The 19,027-nt window shown below is 35.1% G+C and overlaps 1 protein-coding gene across 23 annotated transcripts in view; it reads left to right on the forward strand.

Annotated features, from left to right (window-relative positions):
- The window catches only part of LTBP1 (latent transforming growth factor beta binding protein 1), a 459,359-nt gene that overhangs the window by 240,593 nt on the left and 199,739 nt on the right, over positions 1–19,027 (forward strand). For all 23 annotated transcript variants that reach the window (XM_056813254.1, XM_007476056.2, XM_056813253.1 and 20 more), the window contains one exon: positions 17,532–17,634. In XM_056813254.1, coding sequence (XP_056669232.1) covers positions 17,532–17,634 — 103 coding nt within the window. The remainder of the gene's footprint in view (positions 1–17,531; positions 17,635–19,027) is intronic.

The raw sequence follows: 19,027 nt of genomic DNA on the forward strand, positions 1-19,027 counted from the left end.
AGAGTCTTGATGGCAGTTTCCAAAAAGAGTTTCTCAAATATTTTAGCCAATTACAGCATAGTTGAAATAAGCACAGAATCTCTTAACTTGATACTTTGAATGGTGCACTGGTCATGTGTATATTTATGTCTCAGCCATTTAAAAGATATCTGATACTTGTGAATTTGACCAAATGCCCATATAAAAAGGGAGTTTTTTTTTAAAGATTGTTTCAGGTCAATGAAATCTATTTTCAGGTTGGAAGTGGCTAAACAGAATAATGTGCGACTTGTTGGTTATGTGCTATACACATACACACACATCTATTAAATTATGTTCTGGCACTTTTATTCAAAAGACAACAATATTAGCATATAGACAGACATCATTTAAGATAAAGTAGACCCAGTCCCTACTTTCTAAGAGGTTACAATTTGGGATAGGTTCCATTGACATAAACATTAATATATATAATATATATTATTGACAAATAATAGATATAATATATAATAAATATAAATAAATAAATAAATAAAAATGATAAGTATTAATAAAAATCTATATGTAAAAATCTATATGGAAGCATAATAAACCATGCAAGTCTCCTAAATGCTAAGGATGGCCTCCCGTCTGTCTTCTAAATACTTAATATATTTCAACATGTACCTCCTTTCATTTCCTCCATTAAGCCGTTCCTGATTATAATAGGCTGCATTGCTTTTGACCACCATAGTCTACAACACTGTACTTCTCAGAATTCCTATTGTAGTTTCATATGGTACAACACAATTTTCTTTGTTTCCCAATTATTTTATATGCATATAATTTGGACTTTGCTAGAGCTGAAAGCTGTGGCTGTATCTTAAACTTCTTTTGTGTTTCTTGTAGTTAGAATGTAAACTCTCCAATAGATTATAAATTCCTTGAGGACTGGGGTAGTTTAATTTTTATCTCTGTATCCTCTGTGCCTGGCATATCATAGATATTTCATACATGCTTGTTGATTGAAGGATTGCTTTGTAGTATCTAGTAGAGCTCTAGGTGATAATTAATTTTTGGTAAATACTTGATGATTGAATGAAATAAATATCACTTATTTATAGAAGACTAAAATATATTCACGTACAGAATAGAGAATAAAGAAGGGATCTTAAAACATCCACGTTTGGATGGAATAGACTTGGGGTTAATCACCATTTCCCCCACTTTGTCAGCTAAAAAGATTTCATAGATGTAATGAAATGTTGGATTTCTAATCTGGATGGTAAAAAGAAGGAAACTTCATTTTGGAGTAGAGTTGTTTTAGTTCTAATATTCTAGGGTCAGCATAGGATAATTAGATGAAGGAATTCTTTGAAAGTTATGCTCCCTTATTTGTAAAATGAGGAAGATGGGTTAAATCAAAGGTGTTCAACATGCTCTCTACGAGGAGAGCAGCTAAGCCAGATTGAAATGTAATTGGGAAATATTTAACAAAATATAACATAATATAGATAATGTTAATATGTAGTTTTCTAAGTCAATGTGCTGCCTGCAAGAATTCTTATGTATGAATTTAGGTTTAGTAGACTCTATTTCTTTCTATGTTTGACACCACTGAATAGATTACATATGTTTCCTTCCAACCCTAAATCTATGATCTTATGAAACTCTGAAAGAGATAAAAATGATGACCTTCAAAACAAAAGGCATTACAGACACAGCATATATTTATTAAGAGACTGCTATGTACAGAACCAAAAGAAGTGATAGTTTGGTCAAAGATTTAGTTCTTTTTCATAAGGCAGGTACATCAGCTATCAAGAAATATTATCAGAGTGATATCTAGAAGAAATTATTCTGTAAATCAGAATGAGTCTGCTTAAGTAGGACAGTCCTAAAAGTGATAATCTGTTTAGGGGATTATATTAATTTAGGAAGAATGAACAAAGCCTGAATTAATAATGTGGCTCTTGGAATAGAGAGGAAAGAATGGACTTGATAAATGATGTTATAGAGAAAAAAGTATTAGTAGCACATTCCAGGATTTAATAAGCTTAAGACCAGGAAGTTATTCTTAACATCTAACCTAAATTCTTTACATTAATAAGCCACCCCTAAGGGTTCTCTACTTGAGACTAAACAGCTACAGTTCCTTAAGGTTTTCATCATAGGTCTCATTTTCCAAACCCATTAATCATTTTTTTTGTGCCTTTTATCTTAACACATTTCAAATTCTCTGTAGTGTCCAGAAATAAATCACCTTTGCTTAATACTTAGGAGCCATCAATGCACTAGACTAGTATGCATAGATGGAACACAGCAGGACTGTCTAGAGGAGCCAGATGATTCTGTTCTATGTTGCATTTATGGCTTCTTGTTGCATGCTATTCTACTTCCATCCTTCCTTCTCTGAACCTTAGTATATCTGCCTAGGAACAGTCAGGACTCTATTTAAGAATGAGGATTTACACAAAATATAGTAGCAAAAATAAACATTTTGAAAAATACTTAGACATTTAAGTTTGATGGAATATAATTTTTGAGGGATAATTAATTGTTATTAATACTGATCATTCCTGTTTTCTTAATATCTCTTAAACAAGTATTTGTCTTAAAGATGTAATATCTTTAAGTTAATTTAATTTAGTTTTCATCCAGGATAAAGTTGTATCATGGAATTTCTGAAGTTATTTAGCAAAGAAAGTTCATAAAAAACTGAGATGAATGATTTTTTTTACCTGAATGGCATAAATTTATACACTTCAGAAACCTGTGTATTCTCTTTTTGTGAAATAGTAGAATTATTAGAGTAAGGCCAGTAAAAGGCCACAATTGAATAATTTATGTAAAGTAAAATCAGATGCTTCACACTTACTGATTTTTCTCCTTTTTAAAACAATTTTTGCTTTAGTGTACTTTTAAAAAAATTACCATTTCAAGGACTAGCATAGTTGGGAATTCTTGGGAATCCAGGTTTTGGCTGTGGATTCTTTTAAACAAATACACCATCAGAAATTGATGAAGTTCCATTAGCCAGCCTTTGTTTATTACTTCATCCACAGTAGATACTTTGAAAAATCAATATCTCAGGATATCAGAAGATTAAATATATATCAGATACCATAAATACCTAACATTGCTTTAATATATCTATCTAATAAATGAAAAACTGGATGGCCTTTTTTTTTATATAAAAAGCTTGCTTGTAAAGAATGCCTTACTGAAGCCAAAACAAATTTTTTACAAGTCTTTTTAGAAAATCTGGAAGTATTTAAGAGTTTTCCTCCTCTTCATATGAGACAATGCCTGTTACTGTGCCAGTGATACATTGGACAATAGTCTTGTTTATAATAATCTGCCATTAGATCAAGCTGATCAAGTTTGTAGCCGAGCAATTATATCAGTAACATATTTCAGAAATGTGTAACTTTTTCTCATTCCCAAATATAAATAAACAGGTTCAATGCTCTATTTTGTGGATATTGAATAGCTCTCATGGGGTTTCCTAGTTTTCTTTTGAATAGACAGTTACATGATGCTAGGGGAGAGAAGGACATAATTTTTCCTAGAAGTTGCCCAGGGGCCCCTTAATAGAGGTGGAAATAGTACATTTAGTTCACCCGAAAGATGTTTATAGTAAAGGAGAAAAAAAGAGATGTGCCTAGGAGATTTTTAAAAATTAATATCTCACATTAAATATAGCCAAGGATTCCCCACATAAAGGGCCTTATTTTTGTGAATGATTTGAACAAAAAAACCCCCTCAGATTTCCAAAAGAGGGATTCCAGTTGTTCAGCTCATCACACTATTGAGTGAATAGCTTTTGAGGGCAAAAATACCGTAGAATTGATGCCAAGTTATTGGTGATGTTTGTTCTTTGGGATGGGTTGATGGGTACAATAGCTGTAAGGGTACAATAATTTACATGATGCTTAGGAGGTCCTGATTGGAAAGATTCATTTTCTGATAGATTATAGCCTAAAACATGAATTATCTTTGCATTTCTTATTTGGTAATCTAGGAGAATTCAATTTTAATTTATCTGGAAAATGCCTAGAAGGTATCTGAGGGATATTTTGTTTGGGAGGAGAGTAGCATCAAGGTGATGGAGTATGTTTTGTGGGTTCCACACTGTGGTATCCCTTGTACCACTTGACATTGATTGATTATATACAAGTGGACAAGAGCCAAATGACAGTGGCTATGACAGATATATAGAATATTCTGGCTGAAAGTAGTTGAATAGAGTGTGGTCAAGCAAGAAATAGGGAAGGGAAGGTCCAAAAATAGAGCAGAATTTTAATAATAATAATTCATAAATTACCAATATTTATTATTTATTTTATAACCATAGGCATGTCACTTATGAAAACTGAACCTCATTTCCCCTTCATGTAAAAAGGGGATTAGGTACTTGAATTCTCTGTCTCTGAGCTCTTTTGATAGAAATGTGTTGCAAACATTTTTCTTCAAACCACACTGTGTATGTGTGTGGACAGTAAGGCTTTTGGGAAGAGAACTGTATTAGTTACAGTAGAAATCAGTATTAAATTTGGCATGAATCCTGGCTGTGCTACTTATGAACTTGTGTGACCATAGGTAATCACTTGACTTTTCTTGACCTCAGTTCTTCTTCTATAAAATGAGGGGATTGGGACTATATGGTCTCCAATGTCCTTTCTTCCTATAATTTTATGATCGTGTGAATTCATAGTTCCAAGGTTATAGGGACTAATGCAGAGTGGGTCAGATTTGGATATTATTCAAGTGAGCAAGTTATAATAAATGGCCTCTGATAAATCTTTCTGATTCTGAGATTTTGAATGGTGCCAGTAGAGTTCTTGTGCCAAATGCCACTATTTAAGTGGCATTAGCTTCAGCCTATAGAAAACTGGTTTGTCTTGCCTTTAAAGAGAGACCTTCCAAATCAAAAGACAATGGAATTTCCACAGAATGAATGGGACTAGATCCTCCAATGTTCATTTTTTACCCATAGGATCATCCTGGGGCATAAGTACTTTGCCTAAGGTGCTAATGGATCTTTTGATGTCTGGTTTGGGATTAGGTAGGTAGTTGAATATATGTAGATTAAATATGGTTGGATGGTGGATGTTTAGTACCCTTTTAAGGTAGGTCCTGGGGGCAGCTTGGTTGCTCAGTGGATAGTGAGACAGTCCTAGAGACAGGAGTTCCTGGGTTCAAATGTAGCCTCATATACTTGACATTAATTCTTTTGCCTTGTAACCAATACATAGTATTGATTCTAAGATGGAAGGTAATGTTTTAAAAAAATAAAGCATCTAGGGATTAAGAATAGGAATTTTTCCATGGGACCTATTAGAGAATAACCAGAATAGTCAATAGGATGGAGCATCATTGAGATAAATACAAGATGTAATATTATTAGGACAAAATTGAACATAATTAAGGACCATACAAGAAGGAAAGAGTCATTCCAGTTATATTATATTAGTTTGTGTCATGATAGTTGTGTAAGTCTAGGTGATAGATATTAACAAGAGTTAACAAAACAATTAACACTTGACACATTATCTTATTTAAGCCTTACAACAATTTTGTAGAAATATTTATGTTACATGTGTTATCATCCACATTTTTGAGATGAGGAAACTGAAGATCAGAAAAGTTATATGATTCACTTTTAATAGAACTTTTAGATGTTGGTGGTAATATACATACCCTAGTCTGACTTGACTCCTGAGTTCATTGCTATTTCCATAACATTTTCCTAATGATCAAGGTTTGAATAGACTATTTGAAAAGGTGGGTATTGAGAGGAGTAGACCAAAAGAGGGTGCCAGGCTTTTCCACTAAGTTGGTGGCTGTCACACAAAAACACTGGGATCCATGAATTCATGTTTGAGACAAGTTTTCATGATTCTTTTATTCTGGAATCTTATTGAATGAGTGAATGATTGAACAAGTGATTGAACAGCAAGAAATTTAGATACTGTATTTGAAGCACCATGCTATGCAGAAGGGATACAAGAACAACAAAAAACAAGATATTCCTTGTACTTAAGAAATTTACATTTTAACCTGGGAGAGGACACTTTGTTTCAGAGGAAGAAAAGGCAGGACCTCATTCTAACACTTCTTTATGGCTACAAAGTTTGAGTGTAGAATCTCTTTCTCCATGTGGCTCTGGTGAATTCTCCTTGTGCTGAATGGTTTCTAGAACATGCTGTATAACTAGTGAGAGAACTTAGACTTAGATAACAAACACCTAGGTTTTGAGGGTATCAAATGAATGCCACAAGGACAGTGATAACTCAATAGCATCTTCCATTCCTCCCTTCTTTTTCTAGGTGCCAGAGTTTGCAGGATCATCAGCAGTCCAGATTCTCTAACAATAAGGTTTCATTTAGGCAGGAAAGACCTAGGGAGGGATGGTTGCAGTCCCAATGAAAGCACTAAGAAAGCTATTGTTTAACAATCCCCTTTACTTTGAGAACCTGACTTAGTGATTAGTTCCAATCCTGAAATAGTCCACATAGAATCATAGTCCATTTTATCAAAGAAACCTCATTTCATAGATGAAGCTGCTGCCTTGAAAGAAAGTGGAAGGATTTGTCCAAGTTCACATTTCCCACTACTCATTAGTAATAGACCTGGAACTAGAATTCTTTCTGCTATAACATATACCCCCAAACCATGATTAATTAGATAGATTAGTATTTACTCCCCCTCATCTGTACTGAAGCCTTCTATATTTATGTCCGTAGGGAGAATCATGATTCACAAAGTTTCCTGGGTTCTCTTGGGTCAATGGAAATAGACATGCATAATGTTATGTCCCTACATTTGCATGTCAGAGTATTGTCCTCAGTGATCTAGTTATTTTCTGCCAGTGAAGTATCTTGGTAGAAGGGCAGAGATTCTGATATCACAGAAGTAAATGTGAGTAATATTATATCAGGGCCTTATCTGAATGGGGGTAGAGTTTGGGGCGGGACTTGGAGAACACAGAAAATCACTCAACACACTGAACAGAAGATGGGGCAAGATTATCTTGGGTGTGGAGAGGTTGAAGAAAGAGCTAGCTAGGCCTGAGACTTTTCATCTACTTATTAATTTTTTGGGCTACACTTTTTGGTCTTTTGCCATGTCCATGGGCAAATTAAAGCTATGCTTAGAGGCATCTGAGGTCATGGGAGATATTGCTAGGTTGAATATTAATTTTACAATATTATGATGGTTTGGGTGGGCAACACCATGTGGGATAGGATTGTTATATATATAGAGAGGCAAAGTACATGTGGGTGATGTGATCAAACCCAAGTATTGCCACATTTGTAGTATGAGAAATGCTTCATTATGAGTGCTTTGAAATCAGTGGCCTAAATACAACCTATGAGTATATGCTTACTTGGATGATAATTTATAATAATATTTATTATTTATAATAATATAATAATTTTGTTTTGGATAGCATTCAATACTTTTCAGCACAAATGTCAATTTTTTTCAAATGTGAATTTTCAGATATTTGTCAATTTTCACATTCAAATACTTTTTACAATTATTGTTTTCTTAGAGCATTGGGGTTTGGGGTAAGTGGCATGTTTCTTATGTCCTCCCACTTTCTATCACTCCTTTTAAATATTTATCTATAGATAATCTCCTAGTAAATATTGAATGCTATCTATCAGTTGACTATTTATGTCACCAAGTTGTGTAATGGAAATATAGTTTTGTTGTACCTTTTATTTATGAATATAAGTATCTTGCCCTTGACAGTTACTAACAAGTGACCATGGGCAAGTAATTGAGCTTCCCTGAGCCAGTTTCTCTATTTGTAAAATGGAGAAAATAATAGCACAATTTTTTTTGTGACAATTATGTGATAATGTAAATAAAATACTTTGCAGACATTAAAGCAATGAATAAATGTTAGCTGTAAGGAGAGTGAGAAAGTTAATTTTATTTGATGTTGACACATTTGTCCATGATTTCAATCATATGTCCATTTCTTCTTCTGATGTAGATTGCAAACCCATTCATCCCTTCTTATTCTGTGTGATTTCCAGAAAATTTTTTTTCAGAAATCCTCTCTGACTCAGTCATATCTCATTCTTATGTATTAAGCATTGCTTTTATGCATGCTATATCACTTTCCCATTGCTTTTTCTGTTTGTGTATATTCTCAAAATTATCTTTTGCTCCATTCCTTGCATTGTATTGTAACTTATAAAGGAAATACAGAAAGTATAGTTCATGTACTTAGAAAACCATGATCATTATCAGTTAATTTAGGGTTTTCCTCACTAGTCGAAATGATCTGCAAAATCAAGACCTTTTTCATTGAACTTTTCATGTTCTCATTTGTTTCTTACATCTTCTTTATTCTTTTTTCCCCTCTAAGAACTTGAGTTTTATAGTTTTAGCCATTGTATATATTAAATGACTCAAAGGCTCTCTGTTTTACTGATTAATACAAACTTTTAAAACTAAATTAGGATGAAAAGATCACCCCCATTTAGAGGTCAATTCTACCCTGACTTCTGGTTCTTTATCCACATGGAATAGGATTTTGTGGAAAGCGAGACTTCACATTCATGTTGTGCACTCCATGTGATGGTATGAGGCTGTGTTGGAATTTACTTTGGCTAGTAGCTCTACTGGGATGTCCCTCTAGCTGGGAAAGTTTTCATGCTGAGCCCCTAAATCCTATCCTGCTGAGTATTGAACTCAAACAGTGGCCAATATGCTTTTACATGATGGCAGGCTGCAATTTCACCCTTTTTCTGATTATCATCACTTTTTCATTTTAATAAAAAATTTTTTTGCTTTTTTTGGCTAATGTTGAGGGAAAGGAAAGGGTTAAAATTATTTTTTAAAGCACGTAAAGGGAAGGAGGGGGAATGGAAAATTATTTTAAAAGACTCAATCCTTTATATTTTGGCATACTGTGTTTTTCACTAATATGCCAATAATTTTTAAAAAAAATGTCTACACCTGAGATTTCATCAATGTTTAGAACTCCTTCTGTGGAAATACCATTCATTGACAATCAGCTACTGCTTTCTAATTTATAACCCTATTGAGTTCCTTGGGGCACTGAATGATTGTTGTTTGCTCAGTATTAACTAGTGTGTGGCAGAGATAGTATTTGAAACTAGATCTTCTGGGGACAAGAACAAACTTCTTTTGTTTCAGAAAATAGAATTGAATATTTTTCCTTGTCACTGGGTTGGATTTATGTCCAAAAGCCAATCTTATTTGAAATTTCTTTACTACTTGAAAAAGTCTCTATGACTTTACCCTACCTTACTTCTCTTCTGACCTTTTACTCAACCAGTTTCCCACCCACTCACTTTTTTCCTGTGAATTTGGCCTCTTACTCCCTGACCTAGCCTAGTGTTCTCTCTCAGCTGGAGGTTATTCTTTTATGTGCCCTGCTTCAAGGACCTGGAATTTCCCTCCCCCTCAGAGTCATTGAGTCACTTCCTTTTTCATATCTTGGCCTAAGAACAGTCCAGCTTGATGTTGCAAATGAGTGGGAAGAACCCTTCCATAACTTTACCTCAATCTGATTCTCAAAAGTATTTTCATTTCTATCCTTTTTCCAATTGTACATGTATTGAGTTGGTTCTGTATCTCAATATGAATCTCTTTTTTCCCTATAAAATACCCTTTATTCCACCATAGGGAATTTACTTTATACTCCATTGTGTAGTGTAGTTTAAATGTAATCATGTACATGTTCCAAAAACACCAGTTACTCCTTTTTGCTTATATGATAAATGCCAAACTCTTTTGTTTGGTATTTAAAGCCTTTTATGTCTGGCAGTAACATGCTTCTCCAGGCTTAGGATATATTATTCTCTTTCTTGCACTTTTCAGTTTCACCTAAACTGCAACATTTGTCTTCTGCCTCTGTGACATTGTACTGACTGCCATAATCTTTTAGGATTCCTAGTTTCTTTCAAAGCTTATCTATAGTATCATCTTCGATTAATAATATTTTCCCTTGTTTTTCAAACATTATTATATGTGAGAATTTAAAAAGAATATTGCTTATTAATTTCCTGCATCTCCATTACATATAATGTATATTTCTTTAAAATTGTAGAAATTCCGTGTGTTAATTAAAAAAAAAAAAACTTTCTTGTCTATGTCTCCTTCTTAAAGACCTACTTTTGTTTATTTAACAGTGCTGTTACAATCATATTAATTTCATCCTGTTCTTATTTTTTTTGGGGGGGGGAGGAAAGTGCCATTATCATCTCTATTTGCCCCTTTCCAAATTCTCCCCAATTAAAAATGTTATAATAAATAAATGTAGTTAAGCCAAACAAATCAATATTTCAGGCACATAGAACAACGTACATCTCAATCTTCACTTTGATTTCCCCACCTCTTTGTCAGGTGGTAGGTATCATGTTTCATCATTAGTTTTCTGGATTCATGTTGGTTATTACAATGACTGATGATGGCAAAGCCCTCTTTAGTTTTGACCTTGCTTTTCTTGATTTCCTGCTTTTTACCTCTGCTTTCCTAGCTGTGTCTGTGTTCTGACAGGCATTAAATGTCACATTCAGAGTTCTACAGTTGAGTGCCCTTAATCAAGCTAGTCTTAGTTCTCTCCCTTGAGGTTTCTTTAATTAGGGTTCTAGTTGTTTAATCAGGGAACCCTTTCTTATCCATGAGGCTTCCTTCATTAATGACTAAGTGATTTTCTGTACATCCTAAGGTTTCCTTGAACAGAGCTCTAGATGATTTTTGTTCTCCCTTGAGACCCCTTGGATGAAGTCTGCACCCCTTACCCCCTCTCCCAAGTAGCTTGCTTGGTTAAAACACTGGCTGGTCTTGACTCCTTGGGATTTCCTGTCAGGGTAATAGGTGGTCTTCTGTTCCCTTGGGAACTTTGCTGATCACTGATTTTCTGCTTTTTTCTGGTATTTCCTTGGAAAGGCACTCCCCCATGTTCCCCCCTCTTCCTTAATCAGGGTGCTAGATATTTTCTACATGTCTTGGGGTTTCTTTGATAAGGTGTTGTGTTGTGTGTTTCACCCTTGGGGCTTCCCCATCAGGGCATTACTGTGTAATGATGCAAAGGGTTTCCTGTCTACTCATGTGTACTCCTGCTGGCTTCCCTGTGGTACTCCTCCTCTTCTGTGTGTGTGTGTGTGTGTGTGTGTGTGTGTGTGTGTGTGTGTGTGTGTGTGAGAGAGAGAGAGAGAGAGAGAGAGAGAGAGAGAGACAGAGAGAGACAGAGAGAGACAGAGAGAGACAGAGAGAGACAGAGAGAGAGAGATAGGATGAAGAAGTTTATTGAAGATTTTCTTGATTTTCTTTGTATCTTTTTGGTCATTGTTCAATCTTTTGTCCTTTTTAGAGTTCATTTTTTTTTTTCATTTCTAATGTGGGAGATAATAATAGTGCCTATTTTCTAGGGTTGTTGTAAGGATCAAATGAAATATTTATAATGTGCTTATCTCTGCATCTGGCATACAATAAGTACTTAATAAATACTTATTTCCTCTCCTTCCCCCTTCCTCTTAGTGGAGTGTTATCTGATTCACCCATTTACTAGAGTCCTGCCCTGAAATTATTTTATATTAAGCTTGTATGTATTTTGTATTTTCTTATCTATGTAGTTAATGCTTTCTCCACAGGATAGGTCTTATGAGTATTGGGACAATTTCATTTTTGTTTCTGTATCCACTGTGCTCAGCACAATACCTGGTATGTTGGGATCTTAATAAATGCTTATTGATTGCTATAATTAATGGGTTTTATCACGATACTTCAATGTCACATTTTTTTAGATCAGCACTAATGCCAAAAATAGTAGGGCTTTTGGACTATGCTGGGTTTTTATCACAATCATTATATTAGAGCTAAAAGGGACCTTAGAGTCCACCTACTTCTACCCCTTCATTTTACATTTGAGAAAACTGAGGCCAAGAAAGATTAAGTGATTTGCCCAGTTTTACACAGAAGGCTGTCCTTATATATATGGGGCTTCTTGTGTATTATTATTATATACATTCCCTTAAATGAAATGCAAGATAGAGTAACCTTACAAAGAATTCCATGTTAAAGGAAATAGTGTTTTAAGGATGTCTTATTATTTGCCTCTAATGTGTCAGTACAAGTGAGAACTCAAAATCACTGAGACAACTCTTAAATTTTTAGCCTTGCTATACATATACCTCCTAAGTCCAATTCATGACCAAAGCAGTGGGATCACAGTTGTGATAGCTGCCAATTTTTACTGACAAAAAGAAACAAGCCTCGAGTGCCAGATGAATCAGAGTTTGGAAACATTACTCCAACTCATATATTTAAATGAAAATTTAAACCAGTAGTGATCACAATTTAATTACCAGTATCATGAAAGTGCTGTGGCCCTACTTCTAAATGGAGGTCAAGTATCAAATGGATCCTACAATTTATATTTTATGAAAGAATATCCCTTGTAAGCCATTAATTTTAAAGCAACTTAAAATTTTTTAAAAGTTTTTAAATGACTTAAGAGATCTTTTATGGTTTTATAGCTTTATAGAGTCATCACTATAAGGCCAGCTGCTAGGCGGTGACTTTTTTTTGGGACATCAACTCAAGAAAGTTGTAATGAACATCTATATCAATAGAGGGACAGTGTCCATCTTGATGAAATTATGGATCTTTTAAAGTGTTGAACTATGATCCTCTAATTTTTTTTTTTCCAAATGAATCCTTGAGGGAAGTGGCATTAATCCAGTAGTATTTGCATCTCATCACCTCTAGAATAGTTGGCAAGAAGATGAGGGCAGGGAGATTGTGTATGCTACTTTCATTTCTACATCTCATCACCCAATTCTTTAGGGAGTATACTAGTGAATAAAGGGCACTAAAAGCATGACATTAATGGCCATTTCAATCTCTTCTGCCCCTGAGCTGCTTTGGGTATTTTTTTTTAAACTTGTTGCCAGGTTTTGGTTATTTTTGACTCATTCCACATTTTCATGATTGCTGGATGAGAGTATCTCTAAACAAGGTACAGTCCTGGATGTGTGCATGTTGGGGCATATGCAGAACAAAAGGAGTTAGTACAATTCTGTGTTTCTCTTGTCTTCGCTGTTTTTCTGTTATTAAAATTCTGCTCAGCATGGCAGCCAGAGTGCTTTCCTTGGGACAGAGCTACCTTGTTTGTGGAATGGAGGATAAGTGAGTAAAACCTTATCTTAATCCCTCAGGTCTAGCTAGCCTCAGCCTGAGCTTCAGCCTCTCCCACAAAGACACTAAAAAGGTTCTAAAAAATATCTTGACAACTAATCTGCTGCCATGTATGCTGTGCCTTTGCCCTCTGCCCTCCCATCTGCTTTCTACCACTTGCATAATCAGTTGCCATTGGTACATGTCAGAGTGTGTGATAGATACTCTAATGTCCTCTGAGTTCACTGAGAAATATTGGCAATTGGTCATAGATGACCTAGGCCAGCATTGGTGAAGACTTGGCACTTGTGCAGAGCCAGCACTCTGGGAGCTGCTCTGTTCCCCCTCTTCCCAGAACCGAAAGGAAATTTTTTTCTTGTCCCACCCCTCTTTCTAGTGGCCTAAAGCAAGCACTTTCTCCCCCAGCTCTCTAAGGTAACATGGGGGCTCACTGACAGCTTGAATTTGTCCCCTGGGTACACATACTCTGTAAAGATTCTCCAAAGATGGCCTCAGCTAAAGCTCCCTTCCCTGACTACTATTCTCTGTATGCTTTTATTTATATGTACCTATTCTTCCTGGGTCCCACTTCTGTCTTTCTCCTACATTTTGTTTGCCTGTTTTTCTATACCAATTACACTTTAGTCCTTACCATGTGTTCTTGTCAAAGTGACCTTTTTATTTTTCCTCATACATGGCATTTCATCTCCTCCTGCACAATACATCGATCCACATTCCTTAAATGCTTTTGTTTTTCATTTTCATATCTTGAAAGCCTTTAATCCCTTCAAGGCTCACCTTAAGTACTACTTGTCTAAAGAGGCACTTCTTGATTGCCTTGTTGGTGTCTTCTTCCCATTCCTATCATTGAGTATGTGTTTTTAATAAATATCATGCACTGTTTTTTTCTATGAATGAATAACTTATATTTCCACAATGTTGTAAAATGTAAGTTTTCTGACAGTAGGGATTTATTATTTTCATCTTCATATTTCTAGTACCCAGAATGTAGTAGATACTTAATGTATCTAAGTTTAGTGCCATTGGAAGTCATTTAGTCTAATCTCCCATTCAATATAACTATCTATCTAGCTTTTTCATAATATTCTTTTGGCTTTTCCCCCTCAGCTTTAATATTTGCAGTGATGATGAATCTCAATGCTTCTTAAGGGTACCTTTTTGACTGTTAGCTCTATTAGAAAGTTCTTTTGCTCATTGAAAACTCCTGCCTTGGAAACTTCTGCTCATTTGGTTCCAAGTTCTGCATCCTGATGCAACACTAAACAAAGTGACATTCTATTCATTAGGAAAACTTTTCAGATAGTTGAAGATCAGCTACTATGACATTCCCCAACCTCTTTTATCTTCTCAGAACTTAACGTCTCCATTCCTTTCAACTGTTCCCATCTTTCATTTTGTCTTTTAGACCTTGTACCATCCTGATTTTCCATCTTTGAATACATTTATTTGTCAAGTTTTCTCTGAAAAGGTGGCATTCAGAACTAAACCCAATTACTCTAGAAATAGATGGTTCAATTAGGACTACAGCTTTCTGTGTTTTAAGCTTCTATTAATGAAGCCTAATGTATTAGTTTGTTTTTTTAAACAATATTTTATTTGGTCATTTCCAAACATTATTCATTGGAGACAAAGATCATTTTCTTTTCCTCCACCCCCCCCCCCCATAGCCGACACACGATTCCACTGGGGTATTAGTTTTTTTAAATAGCTTTTTCCTAGAATTGGCTCTCTAAAATATAATGGAAATGCTTCAATAATTTCACCAGGATTATAATTTCATATGATATAATGATGAATGAGCAATACTTTTCTTTAGAAAAAGAGGCAGTTATTTATGCTCCAATCTATCATTTCAGGGTTATTATACAATATTCCTCTTTGTGTTTGTTATGGTCTATTTATTATTCTTACAAATGGCATTCTATTTCTCAGTAGCTTTGTCGAGAGAGAGGGGGGGGGAGAGAAAATGTTCTTAAGTGCATATCTTGTTTCTTACAATGGAATGTAACTTTAAAGTAAGGAATGTATCTTCATTTTTATCTTTGCATTCATAGTGCCTAGCATAGTCCTTAGGTTTTTTTCTTATATGGATTAACACAGGGAACTTCTTGCAAGGATCCTTTTGCAATTTATCATATCAGAGGTAACTTTGCCACTGAGAGCTTAACTCATTTAATTGGTGTGAGTCAGAGGTGAGACTTAAACCTATATATTCTGGACTCTGAGGCAGACTCTCTATTCACTGTCATGCTTCTGCTCAGAGTAGACAGTTAATAAATGTTGGTCGATTCATTCATTCATTCACATAGGGGAAAAATCCATTTTTGTTTTAATTTGTATAAGACAATTTAATCTGTTCATAAAATGTGGTTAAAACAAAATGAAAGTTTATTTTTGTGATGATAATGAAAATTATGATAATAATTTCAATGAATGGCATTTAAAACAGCATTTTATTTCATTCAGCCAAATTACTCCCCATATAGCCTCACTGAGGTAAGAATTCTAGTAGCATATAGTAGCTAGCAGAATATATCTTTGTGTATGTATGTATGTATGTATGTAGAATGGGGGTCTTAGACTCCTGAGTCATCACTCTCAGGTCTTGTCCCTTCTCCTTTCTGACTGTCTCTCAATTTTGAGATTATGGACTAAGGGATTTTTTTTTTCATCTTGAGTTAACTAAAATGGCAGGGCAGCTAGGTGGCACAGTGGATAGAGTGCTGATCCTGGAATTAGGAAAACATCTTCCTGAGTCCAAATCTGATCTTAGGTGCAGACTAACTGTATGATCCTGAGCAAATCACTTAACTCTGTTTGCCTTATTTCCTCATCTATAAAAGAGCTGGAGAAGGAAATGGCAAACCACTCTTTGCTAAGAAAACCCCAAATGAGGTCAGGAAGAATTGGACACAACCGAACACTACCACCACCAAAACTAAAAGAGCATGTGTGAATATCTTCCCTCCTCCCTTTAAAACCATGATTTCATTCATTCACTTTCAATCCATTCTTATGCCATACGGGTCTAGTTTAATCAAAATCCCACAGAATTGTGATAGCATCTACTTTGCCCCTTAATGGATTTAGACATAGCCTGTGCTATTTTTGGCTATGACCCCATAAAAACCAAACAGTGGAATGAAGGAGCCTAAATGTGCAATGAAACCTTGCACGTTGACTTTTTTTGAGATTCAAGAACTCTAAGGGACTTCTTTTTACCCCACGGTATAGAAAATTTGAAGAAACCAAGGAGAAAAGTAGAATTTAAATCTTGATCATAGAGAAACAGAAAGTCTTGATTGTTTTAATTTTACTTAAGCCATGCCTAAATGGCACTATATATGAATGATCTGCATATGTATAGATGCTGACTATAAGTGTAGAATATTGTTTCTAAATTTAACTCATTAATATGATAGTAGATTTCTTTTTTTTTTTAAACCCTTACCTTCCATCTTGGAGTCAATACTGTATATTGGCTCCAAGGCAGAAGAATGGTAAGGGCTAGGCAATGGGGGTCAAGCAACTTGCCCAGGGTCACACAGCTAGGAAGTGGCTGAGGCCAGATTTGAACCTAGGACCTCCCATCTCTAGGTATGGTTCTCAATCCACTGAGCTACCCAGCTGCCCCCATGATAGTAGATTTCTAAACACATTTTAACTTATAAAATGGAACATATTGGAAATGGATTATCCTGATCCTAGTTCATTCATGTTGTGCATTATTTATATTGTCAGCAGCTTTTCTGACCTCCCAAACAGTAGACCTAACTTTTCTGGCTATGAAAGTACCTGGTCTTTGGTTGATTTAGCTGGATTTTCCCTCATCTCTGTTTATATTATGTGATTTGTGTTAGATTTGTACACATAACTGTCATCGAAGATCAGGCCATTCCTGATCAGCTCTACCCCAATTCCACATGTTCCTCTGTGATAACAAAATTATGGACTTCATAGAAGGTAGGTCTTTTTGAGTCATGTTTAGGTATTAAAGATACCACAAAGACTATCAAAATAGTTGAAAAAAAAAAAGACACCTAAAATTCTTCGTTAAACTTATATGTTTTAAAAGAGATGGTATTCAGGGAATTTTAAAAGTTTTATTATATGCCCTGAATAGGGACAGATTTTTCTGAGTCATTGACTTAAAAATGGCAGTGAAAGGATTACTTACTTGGAAATATTTGTTTTTAATGACACATAAGTCTGTTTTGGCTTTTGTTTAAAAGATGCTTAAGTAAGCAAACAAAAACTTTTCCCTTCTCTGTGGATAACAAGGAAACTGTTTTATTATGTGATTGTGAAATGCTGCAGTATTCTAGAGCTCAATGTTTTTTACACTAACATTAACTTTCTTTTTTCACACTTAATCATTGCAGTGTGGTAAAGCGCTCCCTGGACTTTCAAAGCAAGAAGATTGCTGTGGCACCGTGGGCACTTCATGGGGCTTTCACAAATGCCAGAAATGTCCCAAGAAGCCAGGTACTTTTTTCTAGTTTATTTTTATCTTTTACAAATCTCTTAACATATTTGTTTAATTTGAGCACATAGTACAGTAACTTGTATACAGAAGACATTTAATGTTTATTGTATACTTAAATAAAATCAAAAGCGTCACATGAAATTTTAACATTTGATTCTAAAAGGAGATGATGGAGATCCTCATACCTAGAAACCTTTCAATGCTGAGAGAGTTTCAATTATTATCCTCTTGTTACTGAACTGGCATTGAATAGTTCTAGTTTTTTACAAACTAAGCTTATAATATTGAATCATTTTTGCTGTTTCCCTCTGAGTTACATGAAAAAGTCTATACAGAGTTTCTGAACTAAAGTTAGGTACCTTATAAGAAGAGGTATTAAATAACATTTAAAAATATAAATGAATGCTCAGAGTTTTCGAAGTTCTAAATGGTCAATTGGGTTGTTGTTTTTAACTTGAAGGAAGTTATGGGAGTCAGATTTCTATTCATGTCCACACCTGCTATCTCTCCTTTTCTGATTCTGTTGATTTTTTCAGAGGAAATGTAGAGCCAGATAAAATAACAAGGCTGAAAGATGCTAAAGATATTGCAAAACAAAAACAAAACACGGTTGCTTGTTGACTAGAAGAACCTATATGTAATGGAATGTTAGGTTCTTTCTTTTCCTTTCAAAACCTGAGACACACTGTCTTTGTTCTTTCCTAGCTTTTAAAGACTTGAAAATAATTAGTGGCCTTATCATATTATCATAAACTGTCCCTCAACTACTCTAAGATACAGTACCAGACTTTACTGATCTGAGTACAGTTGAGATTAGAAAGTCTCTGATCATTTTCACCGGGAGTGATGATCTCCACATTTCTAACTTAATGCCTTCTCATGAATTGCAGACTTACCCCTCTTATTTTGTCTGAGGTTTGGGGAATAGCCTGCCTAAATTTGGAAAGGCACTGCACTAAACCAACTCCAGGGGTATACATTTTTTGTCCAAATAAACACTGGAAGACCATCTACTGAGTCATGTGCATGTGTGCATATGTGTGTGTGTGTGTGTGTGTGTGTGTGTGTGTGTGTGTGTGTGTGTGAAAGGTATAATCTATGAAATTATAGAGTGTCCACACCAAAGAAATCACATATCCTTGAAGTATTTAAGTTAGCATAGGGGAAGAAATGCAGCTGAACTGTAGAGGCAAAGAAGCAGTAGTTAATGTTAATGGCTCTGAGGAGTTTACCAGCCCCTTCCACACACTGCATTTGCCTACAGCCAGCACACAGTAGCAGGGAAGCACAAGCAGAGCTTTTGTGCTAGGGATGGAATGTTCTAGTACATTACAGGTCAGCAAACGGAGAGACTATAGGCTTTATGTGGCTCTAGATTTCTTTCCTTTTGTT

This window comes from Monodelphis domestica, chromosome 1, assembly GCF_027887165.1.
Source record: "Monodelphis domestica isolate mMonDom1 chromosome 1, mMonDom1.pri, whole genome shotgun sequence".
NCBI lineage: Eukaryota > Metazoa > Chordata > Mammalia > Didelphimorphia > Didelphidae > Monodelphis > Monodelphis domestica.